The sequence below is a fragment of the Anolis sagrei genome, chromosome X (genome assembly GCF_037176765.1).
Source record: "Anolis sagrei isolate rAnoSag1 chromosome X, rAnoSag1.mat, whole genome shotgun sequence".
In the NCBI taxonomy this organism is placed as follows: Eukaryota; Metazoa; Chordata; class Lepidosauria; order Squamata; family Dactyloidae; genus Anolis; species Anolis sagrei.
Window position 1 is genome coordinate 33992547 of NC_090034.1, and position 14849 is coordinate 34007395.

General features: G+C 46.0%; 1 protein-coding gene across 1 annotated transcript in view; it reads right to left on the minus strand.

Moving 5' to 3' along the window:
- The window catches only part of PPIL2 (peptidylprolyl isomerase like 2), a 99352-nt gene that overhangs the window by 20239 nt on the left and 64264 nt on the right, over window positions 1–14849 (minus strand). The window contains exons 13-14 of the mRNA XM_060785902.2: window positions 8826–8915; window positions 8063–8096 (exon numbers count right to left, since the gene is read on the minus strand). Coding sequence (XP_060641885.1) covers window positions 8063–8096; window positions 8826–8915 — 124 coding nt within the window. The remainder of the gene's footprint in view (window positions 1–8062; window positions 8097–8825; window positions 8916–14849) is intronic.

Genomic DNA, 14849 nt, shown 5'->3' on the forward strand with positions numbered 1-14849 from the left:
TTCAAGGGTGAGGTCCTGCCGTCAGTCTTAGCTTCTGCCCACATAGCAGTTCGAAAGCAGTAATGTGAGTAGATCAATAGTACTGCTTTGGCGGGGAGGTAAAAGGCGCCCATACAGACATGCTGGCAATTCAATCAGGAAGGTGTCCATGGAAAATAGGCTCCTCAGCATGGAAAACGGAACACAGCACCTCCCCATGGCCAGAGTTGAGCATAGCCTCCACATGCCGGAGATGAAAAGAAGGAAGCCTTTGCCTCTGTCTATGTACTGTTTGTCTTTGTTGTTAAATGTATAACAGCACTGAATGTTTGCCATATATGTATTCTATAATCCGCTCTGAGTCCTTCTGGGGAGATAGAGCGGAATATAAATAAAATATATTATCATTAATATTATTATTATTATCATACTAGCTTGGGGACCCGGTGGTGCCAGGGTTATTAGAGTAAGGCATTGTTTGTTTTTTGAAGTCTGGTAATATCAGTTTGGTAATGTTTCGGGAGCAAAGTTTTATCATCACCATGCTGTCGCATGAGTCCAAAAATTCAGATTTTTCTGCATCTTGGTTTAGCAGGACAGAGGTTGCTCTTGGTTTAAATGGTGGAGATGGCACATGCTTGGCACCTGCCTACCTCTGCTTTGGGTTTCCTATTTCTGGGTGGCAAATCAAACTGTGAAGCAGCAAGTAATGAGGGAGGTGGTGAATTAGCAGCAGCCTTTTCTGGCCCAAGTCTGGTAGCCAACTCCAGTTTGGTTTAGGGTATGCCCACTCTCTCGATGCTCTGCCACTTGGCTTCCCAGCATGCAAAGGGAGCTGGCATGAGAGTTTAAACCCATTTCCAACCGCAGCGATAACCTCTGGCAAATCCTCTCATGTTTCTGGAAATAGGCCCTGTTATCTGTTCTTTCTCAGAGAACCCATGGAGTGTGCGTTATGGCAAATGCCTAAGACCGATTGCTGCGAGGAATCCCAGCCGCCACATGACTGGGAAGATAAAGGGGCTGCTTCTTGTCTGGCTGCAATGTAAATCAGGCCTACCTCGGACCCGGAATGCAGAATTCGATTAAGAGGACAGTAAAATCCTGATTGCTTTTTTTAAAGGCACGCCTCAAAGCCTTTCCCTCTTCAGCAGCAAGAAGTGGGATCTTCAATAGCTACCTGGCGTAGAGAAACCAAATGCCCATTTTTGTGACAGGGCGCCAACTCCTTTCAGGAGGCGTAATGGAACCAATTCAGCTTCTTATAATGCAACTCATTTTAACATTTCCTATCTCAGGTGCAACAAAGGCTTGGAGTATATAATCCCTCCTATTAAAAAAAGCCATCTCCGACCTAAATGAGTTCCTTTGTTCTCTTTTGGAGCATCACTGGAATTGTCCTCCAGTTGTGTCTGACTGATGGCAACCCTATTGTGGGGTTTTCTGGGCAAGATCGGTTCAGAGCAAGTCCACCAGTGGGTCTCCATGGCTGAGTCGGGAGTTTGATTCTTGCTCTTCAGAACCATAGTACATCATTCAAACTGAGGGCACTATCTACTTACATTTAACCATTTTCTTAGACAAAATTTCTATAGAGTTCTCCAAAGTGATGAAACCGATTATCTAGATCCATTTCAATCTGGTTTCAGGCCCGGCTATAGAACAGAGACAGCATTGGTGGCTTGGTGGATGATCTCCAAAGAGAGCTACACAAGGGGAGTGTGTCCCTGTTGGTTCTCCTGGACATCTCAGTGGCTTTCGATACCATCAAACATGGTATCCTTCTGAGCCAGCAATCTGGGATGGGACTTGGGAGCAATGCATTGCAGTGGATCTGTTCATTCCTGGAGGACCAAACTCAGATGGTGGAGCTGGGGGGACTCCTGTTCGACTCCATGGCCGGCGTGGCCTGTGGGGTTCCTCAGGGTTCAATTTTGTCCCGCATGCTGTTTAACATTTACATGAAACCACTGAGAGAGATCACCCAGAGTTTTGGAGTTTGGTGTCAAATTTATGCCGATGACACCCAACTCCATTGCTCCTTTCTACCCAATACCAAAGATGCCATCCTAGTCCTAAACTGATGCCTGTCACCAGTGATGGACTAGATGAGGGCCAACACGTTGAAATTAAATCCAGACAAGACAGAGGTACTTCTGGTTAGTCAGAAGGGGGATCAGGGTGTGGGATTACAGCCTGTGTTGAAGGGGTCACACTCTCCCTGAAGATGCAGGTTTGCAGTCTGGGGGATGATCCTGGACTAATCGCTGACTCTGGAACCCCAGGTGTCAGTGCTGGTCAGGAGCACCTTTGCACAGTTAAAACTTGTGCACAGTTAATTTATTATTATTATTATTAAACTTTATTTGTACCCCGCTAGCATCTCCTGAAGGACTCGATGCGGCTTACAAAGGCCAAGGCCTCAACACAACAACAGCAAACAATAACAATACAATACAAAGCAAAAATTAAAACATAAGCAATGACAAACCATTACACTATTACACAGTAAAAACAGGGCCAGGCCAGTGTTGAGTACAGGTTAAAAAGTGCTGGTATGTTGGAATTCTAAGGCCATGGTAGTCCATGCCTTAGTCACATCCCATTTGGACTACTTCAATGCTCTCTATGTGGGGTTGCCTTTGAAGACAGTTCGGAAGCTTCAATTAGTACAAAGATCTGCGGTCAGGTTATTAAGAGGAGTGCCGCACAGGGAGTGAACCACTCCCATGTTGTGGCAGCTCCACTGGCTGCCGATCTGCTTCTGGGCTAATTACAAAGTGCTGGTCATTACCTTTAAAGCCCTAAATGGCTTAGGTCCCAGCTATTTTCAAATCACATCTCCTCTTATACACCAACTCCAACACTGCGATCAGCAGAGGAGGCCCTACTCTCGGTCCCACTCCTGTCACAAATGCAGCTGGTGGGAAAGAGAGAGAGGGCCTTCTTTGTGATCAGCCCCCACCTCTGGAACTCCGCTCCCTAAATAAATAAAAACAGCCCCCTCCTTCCTTTCCATCAAAAAACAATTAAAACTTATTTCTGTACATTGACATATGGAGAGGAGGATGGCTAGAAGTTCACAGTCACTTAATAGTCCTGTTCTGAATTTGTCACTGCACTCTGACTCAGTTGGCTTTCAACTTAGATTATCCCGTTGACTTCACTGGCTTCATCAGCTGTATTATATTTTAATAATGATTTTAAATGAATGTTAATGTGTTGTTTATATAATTAATGTTGAATATCTGTTATGTTAGATGTGGATTAATTGATTGCTTTATGTTGTTATTTATGTATTGGAACTGGCATTGAATGTTTGCCATCTTTTGTTGTAATCCGCCCTGAGTCCCCTCGGAGAATGAGGGTGGAATATAAACAAAGGTGTTTATTATTATTATTGTTATTATTATTATTATTATCATCCAAGAATTAAATCCACTAAGGCAACGAGTAAGGTCCTACAGTGGAACCTCGACTTTAGAGTGTCCCAACTTAAGAACATTTTGAGTTAAGAATCATTGCTCGACCCTGGTTTTGCTTTGACATAAGTGCAGCATTTTGAGTTAAGAGCTAGTGCCAGAGGGAATGCTAGTGCCAGAGTCCAGGGCTTTAGGGCTTCAAGGGAGCAGTCTCCGGGCTTCATGCTGTTGTCCACTTTGGGAGATTGCTGTCTGCTTTGCTCTTGTCCGATTTGAGGAACTTTGGGTTAGTTGATTTTGTGTGCGTTTTTATTCCTGGTATATTTGGCTTCATGAAGAAAGAAAAGGGAGTCTAGAATGAGGACAAGATGAAGAAGAAAAGGATGCTTCTGCCTTTTCACTTTATGCTTCCTTGCCACAACTTTGTGCTTCTACCATTTTAAAGTTGATCTTTCTTTCTTTCTTGTTCCATGTGAATATGCATTTATACATTATTTATCTATATGAATAAAAATGTAATGTTCGTTTGTGGGATTAACAGAACTCAAAAACCAGTGGGCCAATTGACACCAAATTTGGACAGCATGCACCTAACAACCCACCTTCACTCATTTTTTTTTTGATTTTGTCATTTGGGAATTGTAGTTGCTGGGATTTATAGTTCGCCTACAATCAAAGAGCATTCTGAACTCCACCAATTATGGCATTGAACCAAACGTGGCATACGGACTTATCACCTGTTCTGTACTAGGCAGAGGACCTTCTCGATTGTAGCCCCTTATTTATGGAATGCCTTGCCAGTTGAAACCCAATCTATCCAAGACCTATTTGCTTTTCGGAAAGCCTGTAAAACCTTTCTCTTCCACAAGCTTTTGATGGGTGAATAACTCGGGACTATGTCTGTTCTTGTTTTTATTGTATTTTAAAGTTAATTGTATTGTTTTAATCTACTGCTGTAAACCACTCTGAGGCAAATTGGGAGTAGCGGTATACAAGTCAAATAAATAAATAAAAATACAGGACTCCCATGACCAACAGAAAGCACAGAAGGGTTTGGTGGGCATTGACCTTGAGTTTGGGAGTTGTAGTTCACCTATATCCAGAGAGCATTGTAGACTCAAACAATGATGGATCTGGACCACACTTGGCACAAATATTCCATATGCCCAAATATGAACACAGATGGAGTTTGGGGAAAACAGACCTTGACATTTGGAATTTGTAGTTACTGGGATTTATAGTTCACCTACAATCAAAGAGCATTCTGAATCCCACAAACGACAGAATTGGGGCAAATTTCCCACACAGAACCCCCATGACCAACAGAAAATACTGTGTTTTCTGGTAGTCTTTGGTGACTCTTCTGACACCCCCTCGCAACCCCCCCAGGGGTCCCAAACCCCAGATTGAGAAATGCTGCCTTAAGGCCATCCAGTCCAACTCCCTTCACCAGGGCAAGAAAACATAATCAAAGCCCTCCTGACAAAGGGCCATCCAGGCCCTCTCTCTCACACACACATATGTATATGACAGATGCAGAATCAAAGATTTGAAAGGGACCCCTAAAGAAGGACAATTATATGTTGCATGTTTCAGAGTTGGCAAACCAGACAATCTCCACATCAACACTGGCAAAGAAACAGCAAGAAATACTGTTTACCCAGAAGCATAAAGACATTACATATATTAGAAACCAACACTTTCTCATTACTTTATTTTCCAGATCACCAGACTGAGCCACAGCAACGCGTGGCAGGGGACCGCTAGTTATCTATAAACACATAATGAAAAAATTAGGGTTTTTTGTAGGGCTTTGATGAGAGCATTTCAAGTTGAGAGCTCAGTCACGGAACAAATTAAACCCTTAAGTCAAGGTATCACTATACCCCAAAGAGATTTGTGAATCATGATGATGACTGCTCCTGCAAGCCGTGGCAGGCAGAGGAGGAGGAGAGTGAGGAGGAGGAAGAAGAGACCCTCAAAGGGCATCTAGCCCAACCCCCATCAGCCAAGGAGGAAGACACAGTCAAAGCCCTCCCAACAGACAGACATTCAACCTCAGTTCAAAAACCTCCAGAGAAAGAGACTCCACTGGAGTTCCAGGCAGCTTATACTTTACTACGGTAAAGTAAGAGTGCCCCAAAGGGCATCCAGCCCAACCTCCTTCAGCTAGGCAGGAACGCACAATCAAAGCCTGTTTGAAAACTTCCAGAGATGTTTCATTACTACAGAAGTGGAGTGTTGGTGTTTTTTCAAGTATAGGTACTGTTACAACTTTTATAATTTGCACAATTTGTTGACTGAGTTGCAGTAAATATCACTAAAATGGAAAAATTTCTAATCAAGAAAAAAAAATCTGTTGACAATGATATCTGTGATTAAGCACACGGACTAGTTATAGAGGAAGCAACACAGGGACATCAGCAAAACATCTGAATCTAATGAGATAGATACTTCACTACATTCCTTTCCCTCCCTCTCATCTCAATGTCCACGGAGCTCATTTCTGCTAAAAATGAGAGGGCAGGTCAAGTGGATTGTAAACAGTGTAAACAATGCCCTCAGGAATTTTCAATTTATTGGTGAGTCAGCTTTTGGAGCTGTATTTCAATTTTCTAGACCCTCCTGTCAAGGTTTCCACCAAGCGAGGCAAGCAAAGGCGGGAAATTGGGAGAGGGTCAGCGAGACCTTTATGCCAACCAGCGGCAAAGCAACAAGCCTGAGCAGAGATGGAAGTGGCCATGAGCAACTCCACAAGCATCTTTCATAACCAGGCCCTTGTTCAGGGAGATGGCATTTTCTCATCTGACAGTTCTCAAAATAGCCCAACTCCACAGTGGGCTTGGAGAAGGCAATGCAGCCAGAAAGAGGAAAAAAAAAACCTATAGAAATGCATCCAACTTGAAAAGAGCCACAGCTCAAGAGATACAGCACCAACGTTTTGGGCAGGATGCCCCAAGTTCAATACCAGCTGGTCTTCAGGTAGGGATGGAAAAGAACAACAGAACAACAATACTGAATAGATCAACCGAGTGATTGGTGGAAGATCATTTTGCCTTGTCCCTTAAAAGCAGGCTCCCCTTAGAATCATAGAGTTAGAAGAGACCTCGTGGGTCATGTAGTCCAATCCCCTGCCAAGAAGCAGGAAAATCTCATTCAAAGCACCCCCGACAGATGGCCATCCAGCCTCTGTTTAAAAGCCTCCATAGAAGGAGCCTCTACCACACTTTAGGGTAGAGAGTTCCACTGCTGAACAGCTCTCACAGTCAGAAAGTTCTTCCTAATGTTCTGGTGCAATCTCCTTTCTTGTAGTTTGAAGCCATTGCTCTGCATCCTAGTCTCTAGGGCAGCAGAAAACAAGCTTGCTCCCTCCTCCCTATTACTTCCCCTCACATATTTATACATGGCTATCATGTCTCCTCTCAGCCTTCTTTTCTGCAGGCTAAACACGCCCAGCTCTTTAAGCTGCTCCTCATAGGGCTTGTTCTCCAGACTCTTGATCATTTCAGTCGCCCTCCTCTGGACACATTCCAGCTTGTCAATATCTCTCTTCAATTGTGGTGCGCAGAATTGGACACAGTGTGATTCCAGGTGTGGTCTAACCAAGGCAGAATAAAGGGGTAGCATGACTTCCCTGGATCTAGATAGACACTATATTCCTATTTATACAGGCCAAAATCCCATTAGCTTTTTTATTTATTATTTATTATTTATTTATTATTTGCACTTGTTAACCGCCACTCTCAGCCCGAGGGTTTTTAGCTGCAGCATCACACTGTTGGCTCATGTTTAACTTGTTGTCCATAAGGACTCCAAGATCTTTTTCACACGTACTGCTGTCAAGCCAGGCATCCCCCATTCTGTATCTTTGTATTTCATTTTTTCTGCCTAAGTGGAGTATCTTGCATTTGTCCCCATTGAACTTCATTTTGTTAGTTTTGGCCCATCTCTCTAATCTGTTAAGATCGTTTTGAATTTTGCTCCTGACTTCTGGAATATTGGCTATCTCTCCCAATTTGGTGCCAATTTTTGCCCTTTTGTTTTAAAGACCAATGCAATGGCCCAAGTACAACACTTAGTCCTAACCACAACAATTCTTGTAAATTAATGCTTACATGAGCTCCATTTGCTCAATGGCTCTTCTCCAGTTGGGACTAATAACTGGATATAGGCCAATAGCAACACCTTCGGCATGCCCCAGTCCCCTCTTGTAATCTGCATTGTCAGTTCTACAAAGGAGTGGCATACACATTTTGTTACAGAGATATCACAAGTTGTGGGACCAAGTTGGCAGCAATGCTATGGTCACACCAAGGCCAAGTAAAATATGTTTGTCTTTGGAGCCTAGTAGATTTCATTTGTATCGCCATGGTATTAAATGTACTTTAAACCACGTTAGTTGGCTTTAAATTGTCACGAACCCTGCAAATAACTGACCTGAAATATGTTTTGCCTTATTGGGTTTCTGACAGGCATAAAACAGGACTCCAAGTCTCAATTTAATCTGATTTCATCCTGAAAATGTTGACTTTTTTCATTTCAAGGAATCAGAGGGTAGATTAAAGAGAGCACGGGTCCATCTGTTTAAACTACAAAGAAGTCGTGAGGTAGGCACGAAAGAATATGGATCAGAAAAATCAAGCAAAAGCCAATGGGCTCACCTGTTCCTGTGCCAGTTGGATCGCCCCCTTGGATCTGCAGAATCAAAACAGGAATGTAATGTGGTTAAACTGATATAGGTAATCTCTTTTATATGATTATGGGTCTTAATTGCTCCCCAAATACAGCAGGCCCCTTGTTTCAGCCTTTGCCACTCATGGGGACAAGATCACGTGGAGGTGTGCCCACAAATGTTGTCAGCTTTTCAACGTTGATTGAATACGCACACAAATAAAGTTCCTTAGGTTGGAGTGTCCAACCTTTCGGTGCTTCAGGTGTTTTGGACTTCAGCTCCCAGAATTCCTGAGCACTGGACAAGCTAGTCTGGGCTTCTGGGAGTTGGAGACCATCTGGAGGGCCACAGGTTGGACACCTCTACTTTAGATGGCCCTATAAGCCATGAAGACTGAGCACGTCTAGAACTAGAAATCCAAATAATCTGGAAGGCCAAATATGATGATGCTCACTGCAGATGATGCAGCTCAGGGGCTTGCATCACACATCACACTCAAGTTTGAAATGGCACATATGAAGAAGATTAAAGAACGCGATTCCTGATGGGATGGGTGATGACAAGCTGAAGTATGTTCCACAAGGTGTCATTGCTCTTACTTGGGAAGGGCAACTGGGTTCCCTATTAACGCCAGCCTTAGTTTATGCCTGTGGCAGATTCTAGTCCAAAGGAAATCCTACCACAAAGCAGTCTCACTTAAGATCTCTTGTTTGGCAGGGAAAATACCTCCATACTGACTCCATAATACTCACCACAAAATTGCGAATTGATCTGTGAAAAATGGTTCCATCGTAGTAATTCTTCTTACATAGTTTAATGAAGTTCTCACAGGTTTTGGGGGTCTGGAAAAGAAAGAAAAAAAACACTAGTTAGTTGCAAATTAAATAATGCACTTTTCCACAGGTAAGGCTCTTATTTAGGAAAACTCCTACTTAGCTACGATTGGTTTGCCTAATTTCAGAAGCATTGGTCTCAACACCCCCTCGATGGACTGTCACCTTGTCGTGGTGAGGGGGCTTGCGTGTTCCGATGAACCTGTAGGCACAACAACTGGAGTCGTGCACTCCCAGGAGTGGCCGCGGGGGAGGTTCCAGACCAAGCACAGTCCGAAGACCCAAAGACCTCAACGGCGGAGCAGGCGGAGGATAACATGGCACATGTTACAACGGCTGTGAAGGCGGAAGAAGGCTGCAACAGACTGAGAAGCCACGGTCATTGTGTTAAACTACATCACCAGTGGAACCTCACTCTGTGAAGACTGTGTGTTGATCAGTTGTGCACTGACCTCCACACATTAAAAAAACTCACGCAAAGGCGTCTTCCAAAGAAAATAAAAACCAACCAACCAAGGTCCCATGGTGATCAGCGAGTGGCGACGGGGGCAGGACTGTGAAATCTGGAAGCCTCTAGTCACAGACTGGCACATGGGCGGTGGGTACAGACTCAGTCGTTCTACCTCAAGGTCCGAGGCAGTTGAGTAGTTCGGCAGCTGTATCCGCGACTGAGCAGCCCTATTGAGGACCCACTCTGCTCACCCCACATGGGGAGGGGGCTAGAAAAGGTGTCCTAAACATAGTCTGCCTCTCTCATCCCTGACTGGACTGCCGCGTCCAGTGGGGTCACCACCCTGCGGCCAAAAAAGAAATATGAACTTCGGTACATGGAATGTATGGACACTGATGGACAACAGTGACAGCGAATGTCCTGAACGCAGAACTGCCATCATTGCAAGGGAGCTGGGACGCTTTAACATCGACATAGCAGCCCTTCAAGAGACCCGGAGAGCAGGAGAGGGACAGCTAAAGGAAGAAAAAGGAGGCTACACCTTCTTCTGGAAGGGACTGCCTGAAGAAGACCAAAGACTGCACGGAGTTGGCTTTGCTATCAGGAATGATCTGGTGAAACATCTGACCGAAGCACCCACTGGCATCAACGCTCTCAACCCTCCGAATCGATCTTGCCAAAAAACCAACAGGCAACCATCATAAGTGCCTATGCACCAACACTAGATGCTGATGAAGACATCAAGGAGAAATTCTACTGTCAGCTGGACACCGTCCTATCGGGGATACCTAAGGAGGACAAAATCATCCTCCTGGGGGACTTCAATGCAAGAGTCGGGCGAGACTTCGACCTGTGGCCAGGGACCATCGGAAAAGAGCAACTCAAACGGCATCCTGCTTCTCACCAAATGTGCGGAACACAACCTTGTCATCACCAACACGCTCTTCCGCCAGAAAAACAAGTTCAAGACATCATGGAAGCACCCCCGGTCAAAGCATTGGCACCTCTTAGACTATGTAATCACACGTGCCAGAGACCGCCGTGAGGTGCTCCTCACAAGAGCCATGACAGGTGCTGATGACTGCTGGACTGACCACAGGCTAATCCGATCAACGATGGCTCTCAAGATTGCCCCCAAGCGCAGGCTCCAAGGAAGAAAGACAAGGCGCAAAATGAACACCCAAGCCCTTCAGGAGCCCTCCAGACGAGCCCATCTCCAAACAGCACTCAAGAACCATCTACCCACAGAACACCCCGAAAATGTTGAGGAACATTGGAACAAACTGAAGACCTCCATCATCACAGCCTGCGAAGAAACTATTGGATATCAAACCAAGAAACATCAAGATTGGTTTGACGAAAATGACATCGAGATCCAACAGCTAATTGACAAGAAAAGGAAAGCCTTCCAAACATGGCAGAGAGACATCAACTGTGCTGCTAAGAAAAAGATCTACGCCAGTGCAAAAGCTGAAGTCCAAAGAAGGACAAGAGAACTCAAGAACATCTGGTGGGCAAAGAAGGCTGAAGAAATCCAACACCTGGCAGATACCCATGATGCTCAGGGATTCTTCAAAGCCACAAAGGTCATCTATGGACCAAGAAACCATGGCACACAGCCTCTCATCAGATGGAACCAAACTCCTGAAGGACCAAAACTCAATTGCACTACGTTGGAAAGAATACTACCAAAGCCTCCTGAACCATAGCTCCAATGTGGCCGAAGAGGTCCTCTCACGAATCCCGCAACAACAAACCAGGGCTGAGCTTGCAGCACTGCCTAGTCTGGAAGAAGTCAGCAATGCCATCAGCCAACAAAAGAATAACAAAGCCAGAGGACCTGATGGGATCCCTGCTGAAATCTTTAAAGAGGGAGGACCTGAGCTGACACACCAACTCCACCAGCTCATAGAAAAAGTGTGGGTGACCGAGAAAATCCCAGCAGATTTCAAGGATGCCACCATCATCACCCTCTTCAAAAATGGGGAAAGAACAGACTGCGGAAACTATCGAGGTATCTCCCTTCTAACCTCTGCTGGGAAAATCCTCGCAAGAATCCTTGCAAACCGCCTTCTACCCCTCTCAAAGGACACCCTCCCAGAATCCCAGAATGGCTTCCGCCCCTCCAGAGGAACCGTGGACATGATCTTCACTGCACGACAGCTCCAAGAAAAATGCAGAGAACAAAATCAACCTCTGTACATGGCATTCATCGACCTTGCAAAGGCATTCGACACAGTGAATCGCAGCGCTCTCTGGACCATCCTCCAAAAAATCGGGTGCCCAAACAAATTTGTGAACATCCTGCGGCTCCTCCATGATGACATGATGGCAACAGTTTTGGACAGTAGTGGCTCCCAAAGTGACCCATTTAAGGTGGAATCGGGTGTCAAACAGGGATGTGTTATTGCCCCAACTCTATTCTCCATCTTCATCGCTATGATACTTCACCTTGTTGATGGGAAGCTTCCCACCGGAGTGGAAATCATCTATTGGACAGATGGCAAGCTATTCAACCTCAGCAGACTGAAAGCCAAAACCAAGGTTACAACAACATGTTATAGAACTCTAGTATGCTGATGACAACGTCGTCTGTGCGCATTCAGAAGAAGATCTACAAGCCACTCTAAACACCTTTGCAGAAGCATACGAGAAGCTCGGCTTGTCATTGAACATTGAAAAAACCAAGGTGCTTTTCCAGCAGGCACCAGCCAACCCCTCTCCAATGCCAGTGATACAGCTTAATGGTGTAACATTAGAAAATGTTGATCATTTCCACTATCTTGGCAGCCACCTCTCCACCAAAGTCAACATCGACACCGAAATACAACACCGCCTGAGCTCTGCAAGCGCAGCATTTTTCCGAATGAAGCAGAGAGTGTTTGAGGACTGGGACATCCGTAGGGATACCAAGGTGCTTGTTTATAAAGCTATTGTCCTCCCAACCCTGCTCTATGCCTGTGAGATGTGGACTGTCTACAGACGTCACATGCAACTCCTGGAACGATTCCATCAGTGCTGCCTCCGGAAAATCCTGCAAATCTCTTGGGAAGACAAGCGGACAAACGTCAGCGTGCTGGAAGAAGCAAAGACCACCAGCCACCAACTCCGCTGGACTGGCTACATTGTCCAGATGCCTGACCACTGTCTCCCAAAGCAGTTGCTCTACTCCAAACTCAAGAACGGAAAACGGAATGTTGGAGGACAGGAAAAGAGATTTAAAGATGGGCTCAAAGCCAACCTTAAAAACTCTGGCATAGACACTGAGAACTGGGAAACCCTGGCCCTTGACCACTCCAGCTGGAGGTCAGCTGTGACCAGCAGTGCTGCAGAATTTGAGGAGGCACAAGTGGAGGGTGAAAAAGAGAAACGTGCCAAGAGGAAGGCGCGTCAAGCCAACCCCAGCCGAGACTGCCTTCCACCTGGAAACCAATGCCCTCACTGCGGAAGAAGATGCAGAGCAAGAATAGGGCTCCACAGCCACATACGGACCCACAAGACTATTGGAAGACAATCATCCTCGGAAAGCGAGGGATCGCCTAAATAAAAAAGTAAGTAAGGTCTCAACAGGATTGTTTGTCTTTCCCGCAACACCTATGCAACTGTTTCCCTGTTCCACCCATCAGCTTCCTCTATCAATGTCATCAGTTCAGCTGTATTTTTTTTAACAGAGACTGAACATTGGCCCAAATCCAAAGACAACATAACCACAGTCAATTCCCGAATACAATGAACTTGTCCCATTGATTACAATGGGACTTGCGCATGACAAATTTCCCCTGGATTCAGGCCATTGTGCTTAAGTCATGGCAAGGTCAGACCAAGACAATGTAAAGGCCGTGGAGAAGTCATGAATGGTGCCACCAACGTCCCTTCCACTCCGAGATGGAAAAAAATCTTATTCAGTTCCAGATTATGCATCTATGAAGGCTATCACAACTCCCAAGTTTCTTGGATGAAATCAATTATCTGGATCCATCTCAATCTGGTTTCAGGCTTGGTTACGGAAATGAAACTACATTGTTCACCGTGGTGGATGATCTACGAAGAGAGTTAAACGGGGGAGTGTGTCCCTGCTGGTTCTCCTGGACCTCTCAGCAGCTTTCAATACCATCTACCGTGGTATCCTTCTGGGCCATTTCTCTAGGATGAGGCTTGGGGGCACTGTTCTGCAGTGGCTCCGGTGCTTCCTGGAGGACCAGACCCAGAAGGTGGTGCTGGAGGATTCCTGTTTCACTCCCTGGCCGGTGGACTCTGGGGTTCCTCAGGGTTCAATTCTGTCCCCCATGCTGTTTAACATTTACATGAAACCACTGGGAGAAATCATCAGGAGTTTTGGACTTTGGTGTCAAATTTACACCGATGACACCAACTCTATTACTCCTTTCCACCAAAAGCCAAGGATGCTGTTCTGATCCTGAACCAGTGCCTGTCATCAGTGATGGACTGGATGAGGGCCAACAAGCTGAAACTAAATCCAGACAAGTCAGAGGTAGTTCTGGTCAGTTGCAAGGCAGAAAAGAGTACAGTGTTCCCTTGCTATTTCGCGGTTTGCTTATTGTGGACTTGCCGTTTCGCCGGGGGGGGGGGGGGGTGAAGAGGCAGAAGAGGTGAAGGGGAGGGGGAGCCAGGCGCTGGGCTGTACCCTGGGACTTGTCTCCGGGCTCAACGGTGGCGGCCTCCTTCTTCTTCCTCGGAGGCCTCAGCCCAGCCTGGCAGTGCCATCAACGGCGCCCAATGGGCCTCCGAGGCTGGGAGCAGCAAAGGTGGCGAGGAGGAGGAGGCCTCCACCGAGTGGGTGGAATGTCCCTACTTCGCAGATTTTCATTTATTGTGGGTGGTCCTGGAATGGAATAAGTGAGGTAACACTGTATAGGGTTACAGCCTGTGCTAGACAGGGTTACACTCTCTCTGAAGGCAAAGGTTCACAGTCTGGGGGTGATCCTGGACTCATCAGTGACCCTGGAACCTCAGGTGTCAGCAGTGGCTAGGAGCACTTTTGCACAGTTAAAACTTGTGTGCCAGCTGTGCCCGTACCTTGAGATGCCTGACTTGGATATGGTAGTTCACGCCTTAGTCACATCCCATCTGGACTACTGCAACACTCTCTACATGGGGCTGCCTTTGAAGATAGTTCAGAAGCTACAGGTAGTTCAGAGATTGGCAGCCAGGTTAATAACTGGGGCTCCGGACAGGGAGAGAACCAATCCCATGTTACGGCAGCTCCATTGGCCTCCGGTCCACTTCCAAGCTAAATCCAAAGTCCTGGTTGTTACCTATAAAGCCATAAATGGCTCGCGTCCAGGCTATTTGTCTAACCGCATCTCCCTATATAGACCACTTTGGTCAGCGGAGGAGGCCCTGCTCTCAGTCTCACCCCCATCACAGGTGGGGCTGGTGAGAATGAGAAAGGGGGCCTTCCCTGTGATCTTTAGGGAGTTCCCACCTCTGGAACTCCCTAAAGAAATAAGAATGGTCCCCACTCTCCCCTC